This window comes from Anomaloglossus baeobatrachus, chromosome 1 (assembly GCF_048569485.1).
Source record: "Anomaloglossus baeobatrachus isolate aAnoBae1 chromosome 1, aAnoBae1.hap1, whole genome shotgun sequence".
Classification (NCBI taxonomy): Eukaryota; Metazoa; Chordata; class Amphibia; order Anura; family Aromobatidae; genus Anomaloglossus; species Anomaloglossus baeobatrachus.
In genome coordinates this window covers 467,547,009-467,571,309 of record NC_134353.1, presented here as the reverse complement: position 1 = coordinate 467,571,309, position 24,301 = coordinate 467,547,009, and the positions used below count along the sequence as shown (strand labels likewise).

The following is a 24,301-nucleotide window of genomic DNA, read 5'->3' as shown; positions in this document are numbered from 1 at the left end:
ATGGCACATTTTATAAAAATATTTTAGTGTAGGACTGCTTCAAATGAGATTTGCCGTGACGTGGCGAAGCAGCTCAAGAAATTGCAATTTTTTGCCAAAAATCTCAAAACATTTTTTATAATAAGTACAGTTTGGAATGTTTAGTGCTGTAGTGCACATTTGGTGCTGGCTTTTTGTTTTTTCTTCATTGAATTGGTCGGTGGTTGACCTCCACCTTGCTATGCACCCCAATTTGGGATGTATCCCATCTGTCTGGATTTTGGCGGTTGGTGACTGTTCACATTAAGTCATCAGGCTTTGTCCACAGGCTATTTACTTCATGCAGCATTTGCTTGGACCTGTCCCGCCCACAGCCATGACTCAGTCATGGGTACGGGATTGAAATAGACCAGGTGAGTGCTGCTAAGAGCAGTTCTACTATTCATATGTGAGGCTGTATGGCACATTTTATAAAAATATTTTAGTGTAGGACTGCTTCAAATGAGATTTGCCGTGACGTGGCGAAGCAGCTCAAGAAATTGCAATTTTTTGCCAAAAATCTCAAAACATTTTTTATAATAAGTACAGTTTGGAATGTTTAGTGCTGTAGTGCACATTTGGTGCTGGCTTTTTGTTTTTTATACATCATAACGTATTGCAGAAGGGCACATAGCGAGCGTGCCCTCGGCAGAAGGCCATGTAGGCCAGGATGGTGGCATTGAGCTCTGCTGCCAGCATAGTAAGGAGGTGTGCGGGATCCATTGTGCACAGTTACAACACGGGTGGCCTTACCAGACAGGATTTGAGCAGAGGTGGATGACAGAGACGAGGTTGAGGAGGAAGAAGCAGTGGAGGAACTTCTATATACAGAGGAAGGATTGACACAAAACTCGTGGGGACGGCAAGACTTGTACAGCAGACCCTTCTCCATCTCTCACCATAGTTACCCAGTGCGCAGTTAGCGACATGTAACGCCCCTGTCCATGGTGACTGGGCCAAGTATCTGTGGTGAAATGCACTCTGTCACACATAGAGTTTCTCAAGGAAGCGGTGATGTGGTGTGCGACATGATGGTGTAGCGCAGGCACGCCTTTCTTGGAGAAGTAGTGGCGACTGGGCATCTGCTCTAGGGGCACTGCAATGGACATAAGGTCTCGAAAATCATCTGTGTCCACCGGGTGGAAAGGCAGCATTTCTGTAGCCAACAGCTTGCAGATGCTGAAAGTCAACCTCTAAGGCATGTCATGCCCTTCTAAAATCATGTAAAACACAGCAAGGGGACTCCAACCAGAGCCTCCCTTTTTTCCAAAAATTGGGCCCCAGACAACACTTAAGTGGCATCAATTGTCCCACAGATGCAAACTTAAAATGTTGATTTGCATGAAGCACTATCAAAAATCCACAAGCCTTTCGTCTCCCCAGGGGTAGAAAAGTCCTTGTGGATCCATGATTTGTTCATCTTGGATCATTGAAAACATAGCAAGGGGACTCCAACCAGAGTCTCCCTTTTTTCCAAAAATTGGGCCACACAGACAACAACTTAAGTGGCATCAATTGTCCCACAGATGCAAATTTAAAATGTTGATTTGCATTAAGCACTATCAAAAATCCAGTCTCCCCAGGATGACACAGGGGTAGAAAAGTCCTTGCAGATCCATAATTTGTTCATCTTGATGAACGTAAGTCTGTCCACATTGTCACTGGACAGATGCGTGCACTTATCTGTCAGCACACAACCAGCAGCACTGAAGACACATTCCGAGAGAACGCTGGCTGCGGGACACGACAAGATCCCCATGGCGAACGTGACGAGCTCAGGTTATTTTTCAAGATTGAAAGCCGAAAATGAGCAAGGCTCAAGTTGCACAGTAATGGCATCGATGTTCACTTGCAGATACTCCTATATCTGTGTCTCCTCCTCCTTTTACTTGTCCAGCTCTTTTGTTTTCGCATGAGTATATGTATTTGTCACTTTTCCATGTGTTTGTGGTGTCTTGTGAGTTGTTTGTCACATTTTGGACACCATAGAAGGTGTTTTTTATGTGTTTGCTTACCATTGTTTTCAATGGGGTTCGAAGGTGTTCGTTGAACGTTCATCGAACTGAGCCCCCGTTCGACGAACCGAACCGAACTCGAACACTAGTGTGTCGCCCAGGGATAAGGGGTACTCAGATCCGGGCCAAGGGGTCACTTCTGTGAGTATCACGGTGGCGTGACCCGGTCTGTGATCCCAGGCTCCACAGCAAAAAGGGGATTAGGTAAGGGAGATTGTCCGTGACGCCACCCGTGGGTTGCGGTGATGAGATGGTGGCACCGCCGCTGCCTCTGGGGACCGCACCAGGGACTGATGGTGGGGGGCAGCAAGGTGGGATCCCCTCCACGGGTAGGGGAGGTGTAGTCCCAGGGCCCAGTTGGGAGTTGTGGTGGTGGCAGGGATTGCAGGGAATAGTACACTCACAGTTCAGTTATCGTGGTGCTGGATGAAGCTGGATTGATGTGGAGGGTCAGGAACGCAGATGGAAGAAATACTCAGAGTCTTTTGTAAACCAAATTACTGTTAACTGGTGCCCACAGATGCTGTGAGGATGGGTCCCACACTCGTGAGTGTAATTCAGGTGTTGTTCTCCTGCCTGATGTCTGTGTCTGTTTTGTACACAGGTCCGGACTGGGTCCCGACAGTTGGCATCGGGGGGGCCACTACCCTCTCCCGGTCCACTTCGGGTCCCACAAGTGGCTGGCCTATTCCGGAGGCCCTTACTGCCACTTTTCCTAGCTCCACACAGGGGCTGCTTCCAGACCTCTCCCCTCCTGCAGACTGACTACAGCTCAAACTCTGCTCTGCTCTTTCTAAGCTCCTCTTGCCCCCCTCCCTTTTCCTGGGGAGGGGGTGAGTGGGGCCTGATTAGCTGGTGTGTATCTCTGTGGTAAACTCCCCAAGGGAGAGTGAGATCTGCACCAAAAAGATGGATGCAAACCTCTGTGACACCCTGGTTTTGCTAGGGCGGCACACTAGGGGTGTGGCTCAACACTACTTAAGAGTCACTTCCTTAAACCCCACTTGGGTCATAGAGATTCCATTGGCTGCAATAATAGTCAGGCCAGAGTCTGGCGGGGTAAAGTCGTCATCAGACCAGTAACGCTTATACAGTACATGAGGTATAGTCGTTACCTGTGAGCCGGAGTCTAGGAACGCGAACATCGGGATCCCATCCACGGTAAGGGAGATGATGGGGCGGCCTCCGACATACCGCTCACGCCAATCAGCTGGGCCTTGTTGGTCTAATTCTGAGGATTGGCCCTTGGCCTCAGGGGTGGCCCATTTAAAGGACACCGATGGGAGTAATGGCCAGTCTTGTTGCACCTGTAACAAACGGGTTGTCTATACCGGTTGTTGCTCCTTCTCTGCATCCAGGGGATGTCTTCAGGGCTGTCGGCGAGCTGGATCTTCTCTGGTGGCTTGGGCTTTGATTGTAGCTGCATGGCCTCGAGGATCCTGGCGACATCTTTGCTCAGCTGCTGCACTTGGGAATTCAGATCACCGGGAACTCCTGGGGACTCTGCTGGCACTGACAGTGCTGGTAAAGCCAGTAGAGAGGGCTTCACCAGCAAGTGTGAGGTGCCTGCCAGCCAGGATGATGATGTAGGGTCACTGGCTTTCGGGGCCTGCAGAGCCTTTATGGCTCGGTCCTTTAAAACTGCAAAGTCTATGTCTGGATGCTCTAGGGCCCACAGCCACAGCTGTTTTCGGTCCTCCGCCAACCCCAGCCCCTGCAGGAACTGTTCCACTATCATTTTGTTTCTCTCCGGCTCGTTGATTGGATCTACGAGCCTTAGGTGGGCTTTGCACGTTGAGACATCGCAAGCCGATGCTGCGATGTCGCACGCGATAGTCCCCGCCCCCGCCGCAGGTACGATATCTTTTGATAGCGGGCGTAACGAAAACTATCGCTACACCAGCTTCACATGCACTCACCTGCCCTGCGCCCGTCGCTCTGGCCGGGGACCCGCCTCCTTTCTAAGGGGGCGGGTCGTGCGGCGTCATAGCGACGTCACACGGCAGGCGGCCAATAGCGGCGGAGGGGCGGAGATGAGCAGGATGTAAACATCCCGCCCACCTCCTTCCTTCCGTAGAGCCGCCGGCGGCAGGTAAGGTGAAGTTCCTCGCTCCTGCGGCGTAACACACAGCGATGTGTGCTGCCACAAGAACGAGGAACAGCATTGCACCTGTCTCGGCAGCATAATTATGGAAAAGTCGGAGCCTGCAACGATGATACGATAACGACGCTTTTGCGCTCGTTAATCGTATCATCTAGAATTTACACACAACGATGTCGAAAGTGACGCCGGATGTGCGTCACTTTCGATTTGACCCCACCGACATCGCACGTGTGATGTTGCAACGTGCAAAGCCGCCCTTAGGGTACGCAGAGCGGTTTGTAGTCTCAGGGCGTAGTCCCGGATGCTGTCCTGGGGACGCTGCTTGCAGTTATAAAAGTTCATTCGTAGCTCCGCCTCCGTACGGGTTTCGAAGGCAATTTGCAGCTTATCAAATATGGCGGGTACAGAGGCCCGATCCTCATCAGTCCATGTCTCAACCTCCTGTTCGGCTGCACCTGTCAGCTGTCCGAGCACCACAGACGCACGCTGCCTGCTGGTCATTGCATACATATCGAGAACAGTGCATATCTTTTTCTTGAATACCTGCAGGGCGTCAGGTTGGCCGTCATACTGGGGCAGCCAGGCGGCACCGAGTACATAAGGCAGAGTAATCAGCATAACTTGCGTGACCGCCGGGATCGCGGGGTCCACCAATCTTGCGACCAGTGCGGGGCCTGCCACTTCTCTGTCATCCTTCACAGCTGCAGGGGCCGCGGCTCCACCATCACCTTCGGGTGCCGACATTCTTCCGCTCTTTCCCCCTTGGTTTTCAACAGCAGTCTAGCGAGACCCACTGTCCTTTGCGACTTCCTGCTTTGGGAGTCACCGGGTTCCGCCCGCATTCTCAGGGAGCGGGGCTTCGCACCTTTTTCGGGGAAGAATATGATGCTGTTGTTGTTTTGGCGCCAAAGATGGTGAGCAAGATGGCGGCAGTTCAAGATTTTGGAGCGTTTCACGGAATTCAAAGCAAGGTGCACGGCATCTGCTGATGGGGTAAGAATCCTGTTCGTGACGCCAGGCTTTGTGTTGTCGCGGATGGGTGCCGCCTCCGCTGCAGCAACGGGGCTGCTCGAGTGGCGCTCAGATCTGGGATCGTGTCTGGGGCTCGAGTGGTGACCAGACCTGAGGCTCGTGCAACCACCCATCCTCATGCTCATTTCAACAGTGAAAAAGGGGGGTATTTACAGGGGAGATTGTCTGTGACACCACCCATGGGTTGCAGTGATGGGATGGTGGCACTGCCGCTGCCTCTCGGTGCCGGCGTCCAGGACCGATAGTGTGGGGGTAACAAGCTGGTATCCCCGCCAAGGTGTAGGTAGGGAGAAGTGATGGGGCGTTGCCGGCAAGTTTGACCAGATGACACCAGGGTACTCACAATTAGGAAGAATTCACACAGAATCTGTATTGTAAACCAAGGCCGGATGCCGGTTGCTTCCGGAGGGGTGTGCTGGTACCGCACACGGGCTGACAAAGTAGGGACCCTTCCTCCTGCACTGTCTTGCTGTGTGTGGATTAAACCCGCTTGGGACGGGAGAAATCCGCTCCCCTGCAGCTTTGTACGCAGAGGGAGCCGTTGCCCGCAGACTCTGACCCGTGGGACTTTAATGGGTTCTTGGCGGACACCCTGTCCCCCGCGTTGGGCTGCCGGCCTGCTCTATCTGGGCTTCTCTCTTCGGGAACAAGGCCTGGTACCTTGTCTCGCTGGTCAATTAACAAAGGGGCTTGAAGCTTGCCTGAACTGAACTGACTGGTTCCCACCCCTTGTCAACCCAAGACCCCTAGGTGGGAGTTCCCTTCCGCCTGCTCCCGCCCACTGGTGTGCCCTGGCTGTCATGGGGGGGGGGGGGCACTAGGATTTGTGGCTTGTGTTCCTGTGTGTGTGGGATGTGTGGTGTTAATTCCCAAGGAGGAGGCGATTCCTGTACCCTTGATGGGGGTACAGTCATCTGTGACTACCTGGTTTTGCCAGGGCATCACACTAAGGGCGGCTTTGCACACTACGACATCGCAGGTGCGATGTCGGTGGGGTCAAATCGAAAGTGACGCACATCCGGCGTCACTTGCGATGTCGTAGTGTGTAAATCCTAGATGATACGATGAACGAGCGCAAAAGCGTCGTTATCGTATCATCGCTGCAGCCTCCGACATTTCCATAATGCCGGTGCAGCGACAGGTGCGATGTTGTTCCTCGCTCCTGCGGCACCACACATCGCTGTGTGTGAAGCTGCAGGAGCGAGGAACTTCACCTTACCTGCCACCGGCTGCTATGAGAAGGACGGAGGTGGGCGGGATGTTTACATCCTGCTCATCTCCGCCCCTCCACTTCAATTGGCCGCCTGCCGTGTGACGTCGCTGTGATGCGGCACGACCCGCCCCCTTAGGAAGGAGGCGGGTCGCCGGCCAGAGGGACGTCGCACGGCAGGTATGTGCGTGTGAAACTGCCGTAGCGATAATAATCGCTACGGCAGCTTTCACTAGATATTGCACGTGCGACGGGGGCGGGACTATCGCTGCAGCATCGGTAACACATTGTTACCGATGTCGCAGCGTGCAAAGCCTGCCTAAGATGAGGTGGCACTGTGGTGATGGTTCAGACGAGATGGCACTGTGGTATACACACAGTAACATACAGGGACTTGAGAACTAGCAATGCACTATAGGCAACATAATGCATAGAGAAATGAGTTTTTATAGTGCAATATGTACCGCCCCATGCTCGGCTGCAGCTGAGCCGCTTGGATCCGGGCTCGTTGGTGGGTGGCTCGAGCGCCTCCGGACCCCGGGTCACTTCGCTCTGAAAGGGTGCTGGCGCTACTTAGGGGGTAGGTAGGTAGGTACAGGGCCGGAGCCGTGTTTGAGTTCGTGATGCCATCCACAGGATGTGGTGAAGGTGTAGACACCACCGCTGCGGTTACGGGGCACCCGGGGGAGATGGTGATGCAGCAAGATGTTAACCCCTCTGTGGGCAGGGATGATGGCCCCGGGACCCGTTGGGGAGAGTAGCTGGGCGGTGCAGGGTGGTGCGCGGCCGGATGGCACGGTTGTACTCACTGTTATTGACACACACAAGTCTCTGATGAACAAACTTCATGGTGGTCGGTGCCCGCAGCCAGCTCGGTGGTCTTTGCCTTTCTCCTGCACCGTGTAGTGTATGTGTAGACTGCCTGCTCTTCAGCGACGGGAGTCCGCTTCCCGGCTTTGTATGTGTCGGAGGAGCCCGTTTGCCCGCAGACGCTGGTCCGTGGGATCTCTCTGCCTATGCGGTGGCTTTCTATCCCCCTCAGTGGGCTGTTGTCTTCAGTCGGGACTTGGGTGGGAAAGCACCTAAACTCCAGATCGCAATCAGTTGATTAACTCAGTCCAGTGGCTTCTGGACCTTGTTTCAGGGTCTGAGTACCCCCTGTGTGCTCCAGTTTCCGAATCGGTTCTCCGGGTCGGTACCGGCGGGCCACTACCCTGCACCCTTCTCCTGCACCGTGTAGTGTATGTGTAGATTGCCTGCTCTTCAGCGACGGGAGTCCGCTTCCCGGGTTTGTATATGTCGGAGGAGCCCGTTTGCCCGTAGACGCTGGTCCGTGGGATCTCTCTGCCTGTGCGGTGGCTTTCTATCCCCCTCGGTGGGCTGTTGTCTTCAGTCGGGACTTGGGTGGGAAAGGACCTAAAGTCCAGTTGATTAACTCAGTCCAGTGGCTTTTGGACCTCGTTTCAGGGTCTGAGTACCCCCCTGTGTGCTCCGGTTTCCGAATCATTTCCCCGGGTCGGTATCGGCAGGCCACTACCCTGTCCCAGTCCACCACTGTTCCACTGAGCCATCTTCCTGGCTCCAGAAGGCTAGGCCACCGTATGCCTCCTAGCCAAGGTACCAGGGCTCCGACCCCGGCAACTGTCAGTCTGTCACAGGCCTGTACCACGGGCCTGACCTCCTCACTAGTGATGAGCAAGCATGCTTGTTACTACTCGGTACTCGCACGAGTATCACTGTACTCGGGCTACTCGGCGGGGACCGAGTAATCTCGCGATACTCGTGCTGTACTCGTGGTCTTCATCCCTGCATGTTGGCGCTCTTTTGAGAGCCAGCCCTCATGCAGGGATTGGCTGGCAGACCACTGCAATGCCACAGCCCTGTTAGTTGTGGAATTGCAGTGATTGGCCGGCCCGCACAGCGTGACCGAGCCTTTATACCGGCGGGCGCGCTGTGCTCTGCTCACAGCCATCCAGACAGTCAGTGCAGGGAGAGTGTTGCTGCTTCAGGGAAAGGTTTGCGGCCCTTTATAGCTATTTCCGTAGCAGGGCTGCAAACAGTGTGACCAGAAGTCCTTCTCAGGACTATTCTAGTTGTATACAGGCAGGCAGGGTATAGCCAGGTCGGAGTACAGTAGCAGAGTCCTTCGCAGGACTATTGTTGCTATATACAGGCAGGGTATAGCCAGGTCGGAATACAGGCTAGTGACCAGAAGAGTCCTTGTCAGGACTATTGTAGCAGTATACAGGCAGGCAGGCAGGCAGGCAGGGTATATAGCCATTCCTAGTGGTGACCGTATACCAGCCTTCATCATATCTGGGGCTGGTGTACACAGTCTAAAACAGTCCAGATAGTGTCAGACTTCTCAGTAATTTTTGCTCCTAAAAACCTGTTAGGTTCTTAGTGCGTCCGTGCTTGCATTTAAAAACCGCACGTGTGTGCCTGTCGGTGGCAGCGTACAGGTGCACTTGTGTGCGTTTTTACCAAACTATTATATAACGCACAAGTGTAGTGTATAATACACGTCAGTCTTAAATATTTGGGCATACAGATCCCGGCTGACCTCTCTCTCCTCTACGCGTTAAATTATCAAACCCTATTGACACGCACACTCAAAGATCTCCTATCATACCACAAAAAACCTATTTCGTGGTTTGGACGTATCAACTCTTTCAAGATGGACGTACTCCCACGGTTCCTATATGTTTTTCAAGCGGTCCCCATATCTCCACCCGCTAGCTTTTTCCGCACACTCAAATCGGCGTTGATCAAGTTTGTATGGGGACACTCGAGGGCGAGAATAAAATATCATACTTTAACCAGACCGACGGACAGGGGAGGGGCTGGACTGCCAGACCTCCGTAGATACCATCAGGCTACTCTATTAATGCGCATGTTTGACTGGCACTTTTTTGCTGAACATAAGAAGTGGGTAGCATTAGAGCAAGGGGGAGCGCATGTACCCTTGCGGTATCTACCTTGGTTGGAGTCACGAGAGGGAGTAAAGTTGCCTACGGCTGACTTCTTGGTAAAGGCCACACTAAAAGAATGGGATCGGACCCGACAAAAAAGTTCGTTATCTGGTCCTCCACTCCTGCTCACCCCGATCCTTTCCAATCCGGAATTTGCTCCGGGATCTGACCGTTCCACTTTCTTGCGCTGGGGAAAAGATGATGATGTTAGGATTCATCATGTATTAAAAGGACATGACATCATGTCCTTTGGGGATCTGCAGGGTCTGGATCCCCCTTGTTCATTATCATGGATAGAGTACAGACAGTTGCACTCACTTGTAAGCAATAGATTGAGAAAATGGAAACATCTACCCAACCCTTCCTTGACTCCATTTGAAGGGTTGTTCATACAGAAGTCCCCACCTTCTCACTTAATATCATTAATTTATAAATTGTTGAGTCAGGCAGCTCCTGAGGCAGATACGGATCCACACTTCATGTCACAATGGGAGATAGAATTGGGCACCACCTTTTCTGAAGAAGAAAAACGGAAAGCATATCTGTTTACCCATAAGCTGGCCACGGCAGGCTATGCGAAAGAAAAGAATTACAAAATTTTATCAAGATGGTACCTGTACCCAGCGAAGCTGCATAGGATTTTCCCCTCTGTATCTGAGCTGTGTTGGCGGTGTGGAAGTTCCCCGGGGACAATGCTGCATATATGGTGGGAATGCCCACTAATTAAACCCTTCTGGCTAGAGGTGTTTCGGACATATACCAATATCTCTGGAGAGAGGGTGTTGCCCTCCCCACAGATCTCTCTGCTGTCCATGTTGCCCGGCTCAATTAAGACACAAAAAGGAGACTTACTTAGATTCTGCCTTTCGGCAGCCCGTTCGGTGGTACCTAGACACTGGCGGAAGACAACGTCTCCTTCTATGCAAGAATGGCAGCAGGAACTCTCCTCCATATGTTATATGGAGGAGCTTTCCGCGGAGGTGACAGAGGACAGCGAGAAATTCTTAAAGATTTGGCAACCTTGGATCCTTTTCAAAGAGACAAATGCGTATAGAGAACTGTTTGGTCCTTGAATAGAAGGGGAATACTGGCCGGGCCTGGTTTCTCCAACAGCCGCACCTGGGAGAACATGGACATCCCTCCCCCTCGACTTACCCACCCTTCACCTTCTTTCTCTCTCTATGTCGTTACTATCTTCACTGCTAGCTCATTTCCCCCCCCCCTTTTTTTTTTTTTTTTTTTTTTTTTCTCACCCTGTTTCCTGACCTTAAGTTGCATTCTTAGTGCCTAATGTTCTGGTATACGAGTCAAGTGGGTACGTAGACTCCCTCTCATTATATTTTGGTTTTGAAATAATACCCTATCCAAAGTAAACAGAGGGAGTAGAGTCAAACAAATGTGGAGGGGACGAGAGGGGCAGATAACATTCGTAATTGAAAGATCTTGAGATATGTATGTCCCCTTCCTTTCTTCCCTTCCCTCTGTTATTGCCTTTTGCTACTTTCCAGAAGGATATATGTCTACATGACTCTTTTTTTTGTATTTCTAAGGAATTGATTTGTAAGTCAAATTTGTATGCAATATTTGATCCTATGCTTTGGTTCTTGTCATTTGTATTGTATTTTTCTTAATAAACAAAGATTATACATAATACACGTCAGTCAGCAGTGGCTGATAGTGTCAGACTTCTCAGTAATTTTTGCTCCTAAAAACCTGTTAGGTTCTTAGTGCGTCCGTGCTTGCATTTAAAAACCGCACGTGTGTGCCTGTCGGTGGCAGCGTACAGGTGCACAAACTTGGATATAACGCACAAGTCTAGTGAATACACGTCAGCACAGCATTGCAAAATGCGCAAGGGCGTTGGCAAGGAACAAGGAAGTGGACGTGATGGTGGTGCAGGCAGAGGCCGAGGTCGTGGGCAAGCTCTAATTTCGCCACAACAAAGGGCCACATCTAGTCGCTCGCACGTCCTGTCCCAAATTCTTGGGGACCGCAGCAGTACACCGCTCTTGAACCAAGACCAGTGTCAACAGGTTGTTAGTTGGATAGCGGATAATGCTTCCAGTCAGATTGGCACCACCACAAACACTCTGTCTTCCACACGGTCAAGTGTCAGTAGCCGTGATACTGCACCGCACATTTCAGAACCTGATCCTCCTTCCTACCACAAGGCTGAGTACACATCCTCGGACATTAATGATCCCACACTTGGACACTCGGAAGACCTGTTCACGTTTCAATTCGCACATTCTGGCCTCTCGCCATCTCATGTTGAAGTGGGTCATGAGGAGATTGTATGTACAGATGCCCAAATATTTAAGCAGCCACGTTCTCACGAAGTTGGCAACGTGTCTCAACAAGGGGTGGACGATGATGAGACACAATTGTCAGGAAGTTAGGAGGAGGAGCAGGGTGCGGAAGAGGAAGACGACGTGGTGGATGATCCAGTAACTGACCCAACCTGGCAGGAGGATATGCAGAGCGAGGACAGCAGTGCACAGGGGGAGGGAGGCGTAGCATCCCAACAGGCAGTAAGAAGCAGGGTGGTGGCTCCAGGCAGAAGTCAGGCAACCGTTCCCCGGAACAACAACACGACACAAGGTGCCTGTACAAATGTTAGGTCTTCCCAAGTCTGGCAGTTTTTTAAGTTGGCTCCAGATGATTCTAAAAACGCCATTTGCAACACCTGCCGTGCCAGCATCAGCAGGGGTACCAAAACTAGCAGCCTGAACACCACCAGCATGATCAGGCACATGTCAGCCAAGCACCCGACTTTGTGGGAAGTACAACAGAGTCGAGGAGCAGTGCTTGCTGATGTCACTGCTATGTCTTCGCTGGTTGTGCATGCGAGCCAATCCCCTGTCCATGCTGCCTGCGAACAAGCCTCCTCCGGTCCTGCACCTGCAGTTGCCTACGCAGAAATAACACCATCATCAAGCACGTCCTTGTCCCAGCGCAGCGTTCAGTTATCCATTCAGCAAACCTTTGAACGCAGGCGCAAATACACTGCCAACGCCCCACATGCCACAGTTCTAAATGCTAACATTTCGCGACTGCTTGCGCTGGAAATGTTGCCTTTTAGGCTGGTGGAGACAGAAGCATTCCGCGACCTGATGGCGGCAGCTGTCCCACGTTACTCGGTCCCCAGCCGCCACTATTTCTCCCGGTGTGCCGTCCCCGCGTTGCATAACCACGTGTCACAAAACATCACACGTGCCCTGAACAACGCTGTTTCACCCAAAGTCCACCTAACCACAGACACGTGGACAAGTGCTTGTGGGCAAGGCCGCTACATCTTGTTGACGGCACACTGGGTTAATATTGTGGAAGCTGGGACCCAGTCTGAGCGAGGGACGGAACACGTCCTTCCCACACCAAGGTTTGCAGGCCCTACCTCAGTCGGGGTTTCACCCACACTCTACAGCTCCGGAATGTCATGCTCTTCAGCCTCCTCCTCCTCCTGCGCATCCTCATCCACTTTACCCTCCACACCAGTCCCAAGCTGGAAGCACTGCAGCACTGCCTCGGCGAAGCGGCAACAGGCTGTGCTGAAGCTAATCTGCATAGGTGACAAACCCCACAATGCAGAAGAGGTGTGGACAGCTCTGAAACAGCAGGCAGATCACTGGCTCACACTTCTGAACCTAAAGCCAGGAAAGGTCGTGTGTGACAATGGCCGGAACCTGGTGGCGGCTTTGAGGCGAGGCCAGCTGACACATGTTCCATGCGTGGCCCATGTGCTCAACCTCGTGGTTCAGCGGTTTCTAAAGTCATACCCAGAGCTGTCTGATCTGCTGGTAAAAGTTCGCCGCCTGTCTGCACATTTTCGAAAGTCACCTACTGCTTCAGCCGGCCTTGCCGGCTTTCAGCGCCGTTTGCATCTTCCGGCTCACAGACTGGTGTGTGATGTCCCCACGTGTTGGAATTCAACTCTGCACATGTTGGTCAGGATATGTGAGCAGAAGAGGGCAGTTGTTGAGTACCTGCATCACCTAAGCCGTCGGGAAATGGGTCAAACTCCACACATAACACCTGAGGAGTGGAGATGGATGTCCGACCTATGTACCATCCTCCAAAACTTTGAGGACTCCACCAAGATGGTGAGTGGTGATGACGCCATTATTAGCGTCACCATACCGCTACTCTGCCTTCTAAAACGGTCTCTGCTCAAAAACAAACATGATGCATTGCAGGCGGAGCGCGATGAGTTGCAGCAAGAAACAGTAGTGGGTGTGGGTGATAACACACAGCCCAGCCTCGTCTCATCACAACGTGCAGTGGAGGACTATGACGAGGAGGAGGATGAAGACATGGAGCAACTCTCCGGCCAAATTAAGGATATGACATGCACACCAGTCATATCCTCGGTTCAGCGTGGATGGCCAGAGGACAGGGTAGATGAGGAGGAGGAGGAGGAGGAGGACAGCATGTTCAGTCATCGTGTTGGTCAGGCTACTGAAATCCTGGCTGTTAAGAGTCTGGCGCACATGGCTGACTTTATGGTAAGCTGCCTGTCTCGTGACCCTCGCGTTAAGAACATCTTGGCCGACAATCATTACTGGTTGGTAACACTGTTAGACCCACGCTACAAGGAGAACTTTATGTCTCTTATTCCTGAGGCGGAGAGGTCAACCAAAATGCAGCAGTTCCGGAAGGCCATAGTCACGGAAGTAGGCAAAGCATTCCCCTCACAAAACGCTAGCGGCATAGGTCAGGAATCAGTGGACAACCAAGGCGTACAGCCGAGAGAGGCACAAGTCCAATCCGCCAGAGGTAGGGGAACAGTCTTTAAGATGTGGGACAGTTTTCTCAGCCCCTCACGTACCACAGCCCCTGAGGTGCGGGGTAGTGCCACAAGAAATCCTAAGTTTGCCCAGATGCTCAAGGAGTACCTTGCAGATCGAACAACTGTACTCCGACATTCCTCTGTGCCTTACAATTATTGGGTATCCAAGGTGGACACGTGGCATGAATTGGCTCTCTACGCCTTGGAAGTCCTGGCCTGCCCTGCCGCTAGCGTTTTGTCAGAGCGTGTTTTTAGTGCCGCAGGTGGAATCATTACAGATAAACGCACCCGCCTGTCAACTGAAAATGCTGACAGGCTGACTCTGATCAAGATGAACAAGGGTTGGATTGGGCCAGACTTCACCACACCACCAGCAAATGAGAGCGGAATTTAAAGTTTGTAACGGGAATTTGCCATGTACCTCCACTCACCCATGGGTACACACTTCTGGACTTTGGATAATCGCTGGACTGCTCCTCCTTCTCCTCATGCGCCACCATGATGACCGTTACAATAGTTAGGCCTTTGTTTCAGGTATACCCCCAGTGGTAAATTTTTTCGCCCATTCTTTGCAGAATGGACATTACAACGACAGGAGACCCGCTCCTTTGCAATGGGAACAATGTTTTGAGGCCCTCATGCACGTCTCTATCCAGTGACAACGTGGAGCCTCCCAATTTTTGGCTGCCCTGCCTAAGGGCTATACTATAATACACCCACTTCCTGACAATGGACACTTAATGTTTTGAGGCCCTCATGCACGTCTTTATCCAGGGACAACGTGGAGCCTCCCAATTTTTGGCTGCCCTGCCTAAGGGCTATACTATAATACACCCACTTCCTGACAATGGACACTTAATGTTTTGAGGCCCTAATGCACGTCTCTATCCAGGGACAACGTGGAGCCTCCCAATTTTTGGCTGCCCTGCCTAAGGGCTATACTATAATACACCCACTTCCTGACAATGGACACTTAATGTTTTGAGGCCCTCATGCACGTCTCTATCCAGGGACAACGTGGAGCCTCCCAATTTTTGGCTGCCCTGCCAAAGGGCTATACTACAATAGACCCACTTCCTTACAATGGGCACTTCAGGTTTACAGGCCATCATGCACGTCTCTATCCAGGGACAACGTGGAGCCTCCCAATTTTTGGCTGCCCTGCCTAAGGGCTATACTATAATACACCCACTTCCTGACAATGGACACTTAATGTTTTGAGGCCCTCATGCACGTCTCTATCCAGGGACAACGTGGAGCCTCCCAATTTGTGGCTGCCCTGCCTAAGGGCTATACTATAATACACCCACTTCCTGACAATGGACACTTAATGTTTTGAGGCCCTCATGCACGTCTCTATCCAGGGACAACGTGGAGCCTCCCAATTTTTGGCTGCCCTGCCTAAGGGCTATACTATAATACACCCACTTCCTGACAATGGACACTTAATGTTTTGAGGCCCTCATGCACGTCTCTATCCAGGGACAACGTGGAGCCTCCCAATTTTTGGCTGCCCTGCCAAAGGGCTATACTACAATAGACCCACTTCCTTACAATGGGCACTTCAGGTTTACAGGCCATCATGCACGTCTCTATCCAGGGACAACGTGGAGCCTCCCAATTTTTGGCTGCCCTGCCTAAGGGCTATACTATAATACACCCACTTCCTGACAATGGACACTTAATGTTTTGAGGCCCTCATGCACGTCTCTATCCAGGGACAACGTGGAGCCTCCCAATTTTTGGCTGCCCTGCCAAAGGGCTATACTACAATAGACCCACTTCCTTACAATGGGCACTTCAGGTTTACAAGCCATCATGCACGTCTCTATCCAGGGACAACGTGGAGCCTCCCAATTTTTGGCTGCCCTGCCTAAGGGCTATACTATAATACACCCACTTCCTGACAATGGACACTTAATGTTTTGAGGCCCTCATGCACGTCTCCATCCAGGGACAACGTGGAGCCTCCTAATTTTTGGCTGCCCTGCCAAAGGGCTATACTATAATACACCCACTTCCTGACAATGGACACTTAATGTTTTGAGGCCCTCATGCACGTCTCTATCCAGGGACAACGTGGAGCCTCCCAATTTTTGGCAAAGGAAAATACTACAAAGACTCACTTCCTCAAAATGGGCACATTAGACTCAGAGGCCTTTATGTACGTCTCTTCTCAGGGACATCGGAGTGCCACACAATGTTTTACGTAAAATCTTTCATGTATTAATCTCAAAAAGTAACATACATTAGCTCTATCTCACTATTGGGTATGTGCCCTTAACATTTCCGCCATAAAAATTCATTTTGGTGTCATTTTGGAAGGTTTTCTGGTGAGTCCGTAAAAATGGCGTAAAACGCGGACAAAATTGTTCACAGCTGTGACTTTTGAGTGATAAATGCTTCAAGGGGTCTTCCCCATGCTGTTGCCATGTCATTTGAGCACTCTTCTGAGACTTTTGTGCCATTTTTAGGGTTTCTACATGCTGCCGGGGGTCATTTCACAAAAATACTCGGGTCTCCCATAGGATAACATTGGGCTCGGTGCTCGGGCCGAGTACACGAGTATCTTGGGATGCTCGGCCCGAGCCTCGAGCACCCGAGCTTTTTAGTACTCGCTCATCACTACTCCTCACTGCTCAATACTCAAACTCTGACTGCACTGTGTGTTTCCTGCCTCAGGCCCTCTGAACTCCTCGGTGGGCGTGGCCAACCACCTGGCTCCCCCCTGGTGTGTTCATGAAGCTCTAAGGGAGGTGACTAGGTATTAATGTGGTTGGCTGGTGTTACATTATGTGGGACTGGTGTTGTGCGGGGCGCTATCTGTGACTACCTGGCTAGTCCAGGGCATCACACTCCCCCTTGGTTAACTACAGACCGTCCACGGGCTGTCCGACCACCACCCTTTATTTTTCTGAACTGAAAAAGATAAAAACATATTTACAAGTATAATAACATTTATACAATTATGAAAGTTTTTGTTTCTTCCCTTGTGGGAGGCATGTCACTTAAACGTTGCAAACATATAAAAACACATTTTTATTAAACTGGGAACGGGACGGGACCGGGTCCTTTCAGTTGCCCACCCAAACAAATCTGAACCTTGATGCTGCCTCCAAAAACAGGTCAGCATCCCTTTTCCCCAGTCCAGGAAACAAGAACGGGTCCGGGTGTTGCCCATACGGATGGGGTACAAAGTTCCATACCCGGCAGTCTCCCAGAGGTCCCACGTCCAGGCGACCCCTGACCCGGAGGGTAGTCACCGGTTGCAATGGTGACGGGACCTCGGCCTCCTCTGCCGCAGGCCGTTCCTCCAACCAGCCTCCCCGGGGGCTGTAGGACCTGAAAGGGTGGTCCGGGATTATTTACAAGCCCAAAAGTTGTTGGGTGGCCTGCAATTTCTCAGCCTTGTTCATTTTAAAACGGGAACATCAACAAAGTCCCAACGGGGACAGGTAGTATGGTGGCCGGGAACCGCTACCTCCTTTAACAAGCTTCTTCATCCTTGGGACTGTATGGCGGGGGAGGGGACTGGCTTCTTCACAATAAGGGCGAACCAGCCCCTCTCCCCGCAATGCCGGGTGTAGCTCACCAGCTCTCTGGGCTCCAGGTCACGGTCCGGGTGACCTACGGGCAGGTGCGGGTACACGTCCCTGCGGGACACAAACACTTCCGCCTCCAGGCCAGGCTCATATATAAACCCCCATCCACGGTTGCGGTCAAATTGCCGGACTTGGCCTTCGTAGGTCGGGCCCCGTACCTGATAGGTGGCGCTGCGGAGGTTCTCTTTTTCCCTGATGGTCCGGGCCAGCACCTCTGACTTCTGCCTCTCACGTGCCGCAATCTCCCGGACCAGCTGGCGCTGCTGCCACTCCCAATATGGAGCGTCTGCCTGCTCCCTTTGCGCGGTGGTCGGGCCCAGCTGGAGCTCCCCCGTGCCGGCTATGATCGGCACCTTCTGGACTGGGGAACTCCGCTGTGTCATGGCCTGCTGTGCTGCCTTGCAGCGGCAACCCTGCAATGCCTCAGCTGAGGCCTGGTTTGTGGGAGCGGTCAGCTTTACCTGCTGGGCTGGCTTCTGGACAACGGCCACCTCCATCTTGGCCGGGTGGACTGCGGGGCCTGGATCACCTTGGGCGCGATCGCTTCCGGGACTGGCGGGTCCACACCGGGAGCGGGCATCCTCTGGAGATGGGTCTTCCAGGGGAGTGGTATTGGCACCGGCCGGATGACTGGCCATCCTTGGGCTGCTTCCACGGGCGGGACCTCACGGGCAGATTGCATGGGCTCTGCTGCCGGTGTCGGGGCAGCAGACCAAGTGGGGGAGCGGCGGCAGCCAGTACGGGAGGTGAGGGAGGCAACATAGAGGGCAGGGGCAGACCGGGTCCCTCAGCCGCGTCGGACGGTCCCTCGGGGACACAGGGGCGTGGGTTGCTTTCCCGCTCCTCCAAAATTGCCTCCACTTTACGTACCCACACGGCCGCAGCTATCTCCTCCATCTCGGCCACCCACCGCTCCACTAGGAATCGCACCTGGGCCTGCAGATGGCGACACATCAATGTCGTCCGGGATTCCACCCACGCCGCTGTTCCGGGCGCGGGTTCCGGTGCTGTGGGCTCGCAACGGATCACCGCTGACTTCACTTCAAGGCGCACTTCACTAGGTATGTGAATAGGTAAGTATCCTGTTTGTGACGCCAGAAGAGTCGATGTGTACCGCCCCGTGCTCGGCTACAGCCGAGCCGCTCGGATCCGGGCTCGTTGGTGGGTGGCTCGAGCGCCTCCGGACCCGGGTTCACTTCGCTCTGAAAGGGTGCTGGCGCTACTTAGGAGGCAGGTAGGTGCACGGCCGGACCCATGTTTGAGTTTGTGACGCCACCCACGGGATGTGGTGAAGGTGTAGACACCACCGCTGTGGTTACCGGGCACCCAAGGGAGATGGTGATGCAGCAAGATGTTAACCCCTCTGTGGGCAGGGATCGTGGCCCCGGGACCCATTGGGGAGAGTAGCTGGGCGATGCAGGGCGGTGCGCGGCCGGATGGCACGGTTGTACTCACTGTTATTGACACACACAAGTCTCTGATGAACAAAGTTGATGGTGGTCGGTGCCTGCAGCCGGCTGCGTCTGGTCCCCCACCCGCTTCGGTGGTCTTTGCCTTTCTCCTGCACCATGTAGTGTATGTGTAGACTGCCCGCGCTTCAGCAACGGGAGTCTGCTCCCCGGCTTTGTATATGTCGGAGGAGCCTGTTTGCCCGCAGACGCTGGCCCGTGGGATCTCTCTGCCTGTGCGGTGGCTTTCTATCCCCCTCGGTGGGCTGTTGTCTTCAGTCGGGACTTGGGTGGGAAAGGACCTAAAGTCCAGTTGATTAACTCAGTCCAGTGGCTTCTGGACCTCGTTTCAGGGTCTGAGTACCCCCCTGTGTGCTCCGGTTTCCGAATCATTTCCCCGGGTCGGTATCGGCAGGCCACTACGCTGTCCCGGTCCACCATGGTTCCACTGAGCCATCTTCCTGACTCCTGCAGGCTAGGCCACTGTATGCCTCCTAGCCAAGGTACCAGGGCTCCGACGCCGGCACCTGTCAGTCTGTCACAGGCCTGTACCACAGGCCTGACCTCACTGCTCAACACTCAAACTCTGACTGCACTGTGTGTTTCCTGCCTCAGGCCCTCTGAACTCCTCAGTGGGCGTGGCCAACCACCTGGCTCTGCCCCTTGGTGTTTTCATCAAGCTCTGAAGGAGGTGACTAGATTTTAATGTGGTTGGCTGGTGTTACCTTATGTGGGACAGGTGTTGTGCGGGGCGCTATCTGTGACTACCTGGCTAGTCCAGGGCGTCACACAATATACATAATTAAATTTATGTTATTAAGACATGGTGACAAATTATGTTAAAATACGCACTCATTAAAATCTGGGGAAGTAGCCAAATAATAGAAAACCAGATTGTAGCCACATAGTGTACAGAAACATAATCAGAATATACATCCCAAAGTTGGGTCAATTACAAACAGACCAGAGTCAAGATGTCAAGTGACTTATTATACCATAATATCAGTAAACATCTCTATTTAAAGTCCATGATTGTTGAATGACGCTGATCAGTACAGTAATCAAGTATATTATTTCCAATGTGTGAGCAAAGTGTGAGCAATGCCGCACTTACAAGCAGAAATATGAACAGCTGCTCCCAGTGTGATGACCTCAGCACATTTCGCAGGGGTGATTTTCTTTACTTCATCATGGAAAGAGGCTCAGTAACGTGATCCCACCAGACGCCAAGTTTAAATATCTGACAGTGGTGTCCGAAGTCCAAAAATCCCCTGGCGGCGCATGCGCATATCGGTATGATGGGTCTCGCTGGCCGTCCCGCTGTCACGTCTGTTCATGCATGGGCAGGAACAGGGACACATCACCCAGGCTCCCACGCATGCGCAATACGTACAGACAGCAGTAATCAAGCCAGAGAGACAGGTCACAGATCCATGCAGGTGCATAGTGAGATCAGATCAGACACTGCAAGAGGAACAAAGATGCAACAAGGATTCGGCTGGACAAAAATAAATCAGCTAAGGGAAGAACTTTCTATAGGTATTCAGTGGTATCCACTTTCTCTTTAATAAGGAGGCGTTCGCTGTAATCTCGTTGCCATAGCTTTATACCGGTTCCTATGTAAATTGAGAAAAGTTTGCAGAATGTCAGATATGGCGCTTGTAGGGACCACAAGTTTTTTTAAAATATGCATAAAAACATAAAAATGAGGGATGAGGAAATGACCGTTAAGACTGGCATTTATCATTGTACATGAACCAATAGATACCTATATACATGTAAGAATATAAGGAGAGTACCAAATTATGACATGCTCATGTTTCTAGAGAAAGGAGGCATAACTTATGGACTCATTAAGTCCCTTAGGAACAAAGTGTCCAGTGTGATTATCCATTTTGTCTCATACTTTGCAAGTCGTTTTTTTAAGGTCATTACCTCTGAATTCCCCATGGATTACATCAATACCTCTAATTTTTAAATGAGAGGAGTGACAGGAGTGGTGAGACTTGAAGTGTCTAGGCAAAGTTTTTAGCAAGGTGGTATCCGTTATTGACCTGGCAGCAACAATGTCCCTCAAATGTTCCGTGACCATAATGCGAAACTCACGGGACGCAAGGCCCACACAGATCAGGGAGCATGTGCATGTGGCAAAATACACTACATGTGTAGTACCTTATGTGATATAGTCTCTGAAGTCAAATTTCTTTTGACCATCTAAGGAATGGAATAAAGAGCTGTGGAGTACATTCACAAAGGCCACACAATGTCCACACTGAAAACATCCTAGTGTGGGAACACGCATGCCAAAGGTATTATGCCTCGGAGGGACGTAATGGCTTTTCACTAGCAAGTCCTTCAAGTTTCTGGCCCGTCTAGCTGTCATGAGTGGGTTCTGAGTGAGTGCATCCACCAAGACAGGGTCCGTCATTAATACAGACCAGCGTCTGCTCAGAATACCACGCATTGTCTCCCACTCCCGATTGTATATGCCAATAAACCTGACCTTGGAGTCTGAGGTCTCCTGTTTTCTAGGGGTATATGCTAGCAATTGTGTCCTACGGGTCTTTTTGGCCGTATTATAGCCATGCCTAATGCACCTATTGTTGTATCCCCTATCTTGAAAGCGCCCACAGAGATCGGCTGATTGTGCCTCAAACATGCTGTTGGACGAGCAGATATGCCTCATCCTCACAAATCAGCCGTTCGGGATGGCGCAAATAGTACATGGGTTATGGGTGGATGAGGCATGTAGTAGACCTTTAATGGACGTGTCTTTACGAAACACGTCTGTTTGGACCAACGAGTTGTTATCAATTTGGACATCTAGGAAGTCAATCATGCTACTACTACTTTTATAAGTTAATTTGATGTTAAAACTGTTGGAATTTAGTTGCTGCATAAATTGGTCAAGCTGCTACGCTGAGCCCTGCCACACAAAAAGAATATCCAACTTATATCTCTGGAACGCTTCAACGGACCCCAGCGATTCTGACATTGTTTTTTCGTGATATATTGTACTTCATGATTGTAGTAAATTTAGGACAATATTTTTTGCATTTATTTGTAAAAATTTTGGAAATTTGACAAAAATTTAGCAATTTTCAAACTTTGAAAATTTATGCCCATAAATCCGAGAGATACACTGCAGTTCAAAAGTTTATGGTCACTTAGATATTTCCTTATTTTTGAAAGAAAAGCACATTTGATTCAATGAAGCTAACAGTCACGGTTTCCCCTCCCCGTCCACAATTGCTAGGGAGTGGAGCCTACTCCCGGGCCTCACTTCCGCAGCTGGGATGCTTTAAATACTGTCATCTCCAGTGAACCAGCGCTGGCTATAAGCTTAGCCCTGCTTTGCCTGTGATTGCTGGTCCCTATAAGTGTGATCGTTATCCATTCCCTCTCTGTGCCCTAAAGGTCCAGTCACACTAAGCAACTTACCAGCGATCCCAACAACGATAGGGATCGCTGGTAAGTTGCTAGGAGGTTGCTGGTGAGCTGTCACACTGCGACGCTCCAGCGATCCCACCAGCAACCTGACCTGGCAGGGATCGCTGGAGCGTGGCTACACGAGTTGCTGGTGAGCTCACCAGCAACCAGTGACCAGCCCCCAGTCTCCTAGTTACAGCACACATCAGGTTAATTAACCCGATGTGTGCTGCAGCTAAATGTGCACAGAGCAGGGAGCAGCGCACACTGCTTAGTGCTGGCTCCTTGCTCTCCTAGTTACAGCACACATCGGGTTAATTACCTGATGTGTGCTGCAGCTACATGTGCACAGAGCAGGAGCCGGCAGCACAGGCAGTGAGAGCGGAGGAGGCTGGTATCAAAGGTAAATATCGGGTAACCAAGGACAGGGCTTCTTGGTTACCCGATGTTTACATTAGTTACCAGCCTCAGCAGAAGCTGGCTCCCTGCTCACTGCACATTAGTTGTTGCTGTCTCGCTGTCACACACAGCGATCTGTGCTTCACAGCAGGACAGCAACAACTAAAAAATGGCCCAGGACATTCAGCAACAACCAACGACCTCACAGCAGGGGCCAGGTTGTTGCTGGATGTCACACACAGCAACATCGCTAGCAACGTCACAAAAGTTGTTCGTTACCAGCGATGTTGCTAGCGATGTTGCTTAGTGTGACGGGGCCTTAAGCCTCTGTCTGTGTTCTGTTCCCTAGTTGTTCTGCCATTACTCTGTCCCACCTCCTTCCTTCCCACAATAGCCCCGGTTGTTCCCCCCTCTCCTACCTCCCCACTCGGTTCTTTCCTCTGGTACTGAACTCTGCCTGATCTCGACTCCTCCATTGCTAGTTCCTCCGGTCCTCCTGCTACCCGTCTGACCATTCTCCGCATGCTCCACAGCTTCAGCTGTCCGGCTGAGGCTAGAAGAGACTGCATTAGCACACCCTGGGAGTTCCCCTTCTTACTCATTCAGCTCTGCGTAGTGTCTTTCCCTGCAGGACTCCAGCTCCCCCTGCTGGCAGCCTGACAGTATAGCCGGTCCCAATAGGCTTTATCTTCCCATAGGAAAAAGAAAAAAAAAAAAAGCCAGTTTTTCCTTGGTAGTGGGATCCATTTTTTCAGGATAAAAAACTGTAATGGATCCACTTAGTACTTTGTGCGAGCAAGTAGCCAACCTTACGCAGCTGGTACAGGAGTTGGCTGCAGAGCATCGCACCCTGGTAGCTTCACACAATATGCTGCAGAGTGAGGTCTCCACTTCTGCGAGGGCCACCTCAGTGGCAGCTACCTCACAAACTGTAGGACAGCATAGTCCCACTGATGTCCAACTCACCTCCCCCGAACCCACGGTGATGCTCCCTGATAAATTCTCGGGGGAGAAAAACCTATTTCGGACATTTAGGGAGAGTTGCAGGCTTCTTTTCACTCTCCGGCCTCGGTCCTTGGGTAATGAGACCCAGTGGGTGGGGATCATCATGTCGTTACTTAGAGGGGTTCCCAGACCTGGGTGTTTTCCCTACCTCCTTCGGCCCCAGAACGGCATTCGGTTGACCTACTCATTGACTCCCTCAGGGTGATATATGACGAACCAGACAGAGTACAGGTGGCTGAGGACAGGATCATGTGTCTCACTCAGGGGAACCACACTGCTGT

At 51.6% G+C, this 24,301-nt stretch overlaps 1 protein-coding gene across 1 annotated transcript in view; it reads right to left on the bottom strand.

Moving 5' to 3' along the window:
* Positions 1–23,550, bottom strand: part of CNN2 (calponin 2) — a 103,195-nt gene extending 79,645 nt beyond the window's left edge. The window contains exon 1 of the mRNA XM_075314623.1: positions 23,435–23,550. Coding sequence (XP_075170738.1) covers positions 23,435–23,539 — 105 coding nt within the window. The 5' untranslated portion in view covers positions 23,540–23,550. The remainder of the gene's footprint in view (positions 1–23,434) is intronic.
* Between the last annotated feature and the right edge of the window lie 751 nt (positions 23,551–24,301).